Source organism: Erpetoichthys calabaricus, chromosome 8 (assembly GCF_900747795.2).
Source record: "Erpetoichthys calabaricus chromosome 8, fErpCal1.3, whole genome shotgun sequence".
Taxonomy (NCBI): Eukaryota; Metazoa; Chordata; class Cladistia; order Polypteriformes; family Polypteridae; genus Erpetoichthys; species Erpetoichthys calabaricus.
The window spans coordinates 51,011,362-51,017,361 of NC_041401.2; the positions used below are offsets into that span (position 1 = coordinate 51,011,362).

Below are 6,000 nucleotides of genomic sequence, written 5' to 3' on the forward strand. Positions count from 1 at the left end.
TTTTCCACCCCCATTGCTAATTTAATTAGGATACTAAAATTGGCCCTGTGTGGGCATGTACAAGAGTGGGCAATGCAGTGAACTGGGACCTCATCCAAATGTGCTCCAGCTAGTGGGAGAGGCTTCAGTCCCCAGGATACTAAATTGGATTAAGTGGGTTTGACAATGTTATCTGTATTAAATGTAACACATTGCTGTTAGTGATGTTTAAAATGAATGGGCCACTCATATTGTCATTGTACTGATGTGCATATGGGACTCAACAGACATGCTGTAGTTTATTAATGTTACATCTTTGAAAATAGATCAGTTTTCCTAGCCATACAATACAGCATGATTTACATGATGTAACAAACGCAATATACTTTATAGATTATTCCAATACGTTTTCATAAACGTCCCCTCATATCTACCCATTTCCTTTTATTTTTCGGTTCCTGAAGAGAAGTGGAAATAATAATATAGAATTAGTAAGTAATTATTATAGATAGATAGATAGATAGATAGATAGATAGATAGATAGATAGATAGATAGATAGATAGATAGATAGATAGATAGATAGATAGATAGATAGATAGATAGATATTTGTCCCAAGGAAATTTAGCTATTTACAATAAATAAATAATACTGTTTATATTATAACAAACAACAATGACCTCCTCAAATACACACCAGAGTAACTAAAAAGAAAGAAAACGTCTGACTCGACTAAAGATAAAAAGAGCAGTCACAGTTACAGTGAGGCATCATGTAGACTTATTGCTCTTGGTATGGAGGAGCCCCAGCAGTGTTTCTTGACACCCTTCTGATGAATCATTCATTAGCTGAGAAGTACAGATTGTTAGTGTTTCTGAGAGAGGATGTGCAGCATTGTTCATAGTGGCACACAGCTTTGTCTTCATTCTATTCTCTGCTACTACCTCCAGTGGGGTCAATAGAGTGTTCAATAACTAAGACTTGTTAATCAGCTTGTTGATTTGGTGGGCCTTTCATGATGTTTCCAGCCCATTACACCACAGCATCGAAAATGACACTGGTCACCACAGAGTTATAAAACATTGTACCACTACCTTGAGAGACTACCTAAGCCCACTCCTTCTTTAACCCACTCACTAAAAATCCCAGACAAGAACTCAGTGATAACAGTAAAGAAAAGAAAATGTGTATTTACATATTTACATACAAGGCAAATACTTTATAACATAACTCCACCATCCCAACAACAAATACTTTGCCGTTTCCAGAACAAAGTCAGAATTAACAAATCACAGTGTGAGATGTAGTTGTTATGGGTAACCAGTTTCCCCCAAAATACCACAGTCCAGTTTTACTGTCCTAAATGCTGTAAGAGAGTGATGGAAGCCGGAAGCAAGACAGAATACACAGCCCGCTGACGCTAATAATAGTGACGTTCTGTCCTACCAGAAATGCAACTGGGGGCTCCAGAACAAATACAAACAAAAAGTTTATCTTCTAAGAAGCATCTTACTTGTGACTCTGAACAAAAAAAATCCAACTTCCAGAATGTTGCACCAGTTGTGGATTTCCTGTGCTAGCGCCCTGATGCTCCTTGCTTCACCTCCAGATGTCCCTCTCCTCATATCTTTCTGGGTTAAATCCCCTTTAGGCCAACTGTCCTGTCTGTGCTGTACCTTCTCCTTAAAGGTGCAGATCCACCATTATGAAGCAAAACCACATCAACCAAGGTATACCCTTAATTAGGGGTCAAATTAACAAAAGACACTTGCTACAACATGTAAAGGATGTCATTACTCACATTAAACGAGTGCAGTCTGCTAAGGATAATGAGTCTGCTCTGCCATTTCTTATACAGTTCCTCCATGTTATGAGACCAGTCACTGATATGGAGCCTCAAGTACTTGTAGCAGTTCACACCTCCACAGTCACATCCTGAATAGTGGCCAAGTGTAGAGGTTGTTTAATGTAGTGTTATGTTGCAGACAGTTCTCTTTGCACTAAGAAACAAAGTTCTCCACCTGACTGCTATACTCTGTGTCATCCCCTTTATCATTCATCAGAATATGTCTGCAACTGACACGAACTGGTGTTACTGCATTCATAGTCCAAGGTGTACAGAGTGAAGAGAAAAGGAGACAGGACTGCTCTTTCTGGTGCTCCAGTGTTGCTCACATCCTTATCAATAATAATGAAGATTTAATAAGTAATATTTAAATATTGATGTCAATGTGTGTTTTTACAATGTACAAAGATGGAGCTGTGTTGTACCTCATGAATACTGACAAAGTCAGAGGATATAGACAGATAGATATGAAAGGAGTTATACAATACAAACAGTAGATGAGGCAGATATGAAAGGTGGTTGTATATACAAGATAGATAGGTAGGTATGGAATGTTCTAGATAGATAGATAGATAGATAGATAGATAGATAGATAGATAGATAGATAGATAGATAGATAGATAGATAGATAGATAGATAGATAGATAGATAGATAGATAGATAGATATTACTCTATTGATCCCAAAGAGGAAATTCACTTTTTCTTACAAAATCATATATTAAAACAATAAGAAAGCAGAAGAAATCTTTAGAGGCAAGTAAACTTTATTGTGGGCCTGCTCACTTCCTTGTCACTTTGGACTTTTCTTCCATGGTATTGGCATCATGACATAATACAGACATTTTTATTTTCTTTGATGACTGGGTGAAGCAGTGCATCAAGCTAGAGGTGGAGGCTAAAAATGACGTGCTGGATGATATTAAAAGAGTTGGTCTCAACCCCAAGGATGCTCAGAACTATGGAGAGTCGAAGAAAAAGATGTGTTGGGGCAACTGGCTAACCTGGATATATCCAGAAAATGGCTGTTAAACTGGTAGTGACAAATAATGATGATGTGTTACATGCCGTGTTATCTTTGATTTGTCTTTTATTTGAATTACAGTCCAAGGCAAGCCACTTTTGGTGCCTTGATGTAAAGTCACACACTTGATGTAAAGTAAGCGCCAGTTTCTTCTTTTATTATAAACTTACCCTCATAGTGTAGTACTCTGTTCTAAAAGATTGAAGGCATACTTGTCATCGTTGGATGCTTTGCACTTATGCTGGTACTTGCCTATGTGTTATGGACAATTTAAGACTTTAAGGATGCTTGTAGTTTTGACAGCACCTAATGTATTTACTTCACCATTGTTAAAAGTGAAGAAGAACTCTCAATTGTCATCAAAAACAGCTACATTTTATTGTCTAATTAATCAAATCTGCTTGCACACCATGTTCGTTAACTAAACTTTCTTTGTCTTTTTCCTTGTTTAACAGAGTCATCCTCCATTCTTCCAAAAACCTCATGTCGACCCAAGGCTTGGGCATAGTGTTTGGACCAACTCTCCTGTGGCCGGAAGTTGACAGTGGTAACATGGCTGTGAACATGGTCTACCAGAATCAGATAGTCGAACTCATTCTAACAGAATTTACTGAGATCTTTGGACCTGATCACTGAAGCACTTGTTGGACTCTTTATTATCTTTAAATAAGCCATGCTTATTTACACATCAGTTGTTGGCATCTGCAGACGTGTGCTCATGTAGTTCATATACATATTTCTACCGATCGTGTAGCTGTTAAATCCCACATTGTTACACGTTGTACACAGTCTGATTTGCCACTTCTGATTTGATTTTGTCCTTAATTAAAAGTCATTATCTTTTTTGGATGGGTTTTAAGAAAAAGTCACAGTGATTGAAGTGTGTGGTGCTTTGTTTTTGGTGCAAGGTGTGTCAACAGGCAAAATTATCAAAGCTTTCCACTTTCGTATATACTGTACATACTGAGTATCATCTAGAGTTGAGTTTTCTGTCTGCATAGTTAAGACTTGTAAATTAAAATGAAGTGATAATTAGTATGAAGTTCCTACAAAACAAACATTAATTTGTGTATGTTGCCTTCTCTGCAACTGTACATAAGCAATAACTAGACATATTTCTGCTGTAAAGAACTAAAAGGCAAAATACTACATACTTCAGACATTAAATTCACTTGTTTTAAAATTGATAAATACATATTTTGTATAATTCATGTATTGCCTATATTTTTAAGTAGATGAACACACATGTTTTAATTCTTTTGAAATAAATATTTTTTGCCTTGCAAAGGACTTTTTTTTATGTATTGCTCAATGTATAACAATTTCTTAAAATCAAGATCGACTGATATATCAGGGTGTTGGAAAATAAAATCTTAATATTGTGCAGCTTAATTATTTTCATGCAGTGTAGCTGGCAGAGAAGAGATGGCTGTATCTGTTTACCAGCTCAGAGTTGAGTTAATGTTATGGTATCAGCTAATGACAGTCAGGAATAAATTTCACATAGGAGTTTAAAAAAAAATCAACACTTTAAAGATGGGATCACTTTAGGCTTTTCTGTTTCTAAAGAGCCCTTTGGTATTTCTGAACTATTGGAGCTCAAGGTTCAACCCTGCTATTTGGGCTGTGAAAAGGCTTAGAACGTGAGTTGAAAACTGTCCATAGAAACTTGGCGTATAGACATTAGCATTTGGCTAATTCATGTTGGCTGCATTTAGAGACCACTATTGTTGAATATGCAACTGCTCAGACAACACAACTGGGTATGATAGGCTTAATCCAGCCTCTGACACTTTGGGAAACTGCCAAAGACAGAGACTCTGCTTGCACCTGTATCCATTTACAATTTGTTTCAATTGTTAGTTAACAAAGATCGACAAATGTAAAGCATAAAATTTGAAGTGCATTATTTCAGGTATTTGCGTACTTCTAAATAGACTCAATTGAGCTGTGGCATATTGGGGCAGACTTGAAAGACTGCCAATGAAGCTCACAGTAGGTTTATGGTTCAAGAAGCATACCTCTGACATTTTGTACATGTTAAATAAGGTGTAAGAATTCTTTTTAGTCTAATAAATATGATAAAAACATGGAAAAATGTTATGTTTCTGAAATAAACAATTTGTTATAATTGAGTGCAGTTTATGGCTTTTTATTTTTAGTTGCTAACAGCTACTGCCCTTTTGTAAAACACAGATATGAAAGAACAGTAGTTATATTTTTTCAAGCCTGTATTACACTATGTTATTTTCTCATATACTTGAATCGAGGAAACATTAAAAATGACACACTTCCTAATATTAGTTAAGAAAGGCGTAACATTGACTCTCCAGTTAGTTCAGACTGAGCTCTGATTGCCATGTAATGTACTTGTCAGCCCTAACCTGTGACAACTGCTGAATGAAATTCTACAGCTGTGTTTTTTTAAAAACAGCAGAAAAATGTATACAACTCTGTGAGAAAACACAGATAAAATATGTATTATAATATCGTACACATTCTAAGCAAACCCTTAGTGTCCTTTCACATGCTTTTTGAGGTCTATTCTAAGTGCCATCTAATTCTTCTCTTTGCACATATTGATTAGACACATTTTTAATCATCCATCTCATTTATATTACACAATAATATAAGTTTAGTTTTTCATCCTAAAATTTTTAAATGTGCCATATAATAATGTATTTTTATGTACTGTTATTTTTTAATTACACTGTCTCTAGATCCTAAATGAACAAGTGTGCAAAAACACGCTCATACATATCTTGTGGAAAATGTTTGCCTGCTCCTGCCATGCCAATTATTAATTGAGGAAATATGGAGGTGTGCAGTGAGTAGGCAAGATTGATGTTTTGTGCAGCCCCTTAAATACACCTTTAGGATTTGGTGTCCTTCAACTTTGTAAGCACCATGACTTTCCTTACTTCCTCCTTCTTTTCATTCTGAGTTTTGTTCTCTGTTCTCCCACTTTATTTAGAATGGCAGGAGAAACATACTGTTCCAACCCAGGATAGATGGCAGGTACGTGTTTCACTACCAGATTTAGAATTGTATCTCTGAGCTCACATGTCTCTCTATTATAAAAAAAAAATCCTGGAAAGCAAAAGCAAGGCGACGATACGTGATCTTCTCGGAAGTTCTCGGAAGACATTTAAAA

At 36.0% G+C, this 6,000-nt stretch overlaps 1 protein-coding gene across 1 annotated transcript in view; it reads left to right on the forward strand.

Annotated features, from left to right (window-relative positions):
* The window catches only part of arhgap15 (Rho GTPase activating protein 15), a 709,745-nt gene extending 704,764 nt beyond the window's left edge, over positions 1–4,981 (forward strand). The window contains exon 15 of the mRNA XM_028806513.2: positions 3,302–4,981. Within this exon, the coding sequence (XP_028662346.1) occupies positions 3,302–3,482 (181 nt within the window). The 3' untranslated portion in view covers positions 3,483–4,981. The remainder of the gene's footprint in view (positions 1–3,301) is intronic.
* Positions 4,982–6,000: the final 1,019 nt, after the last annotated feature.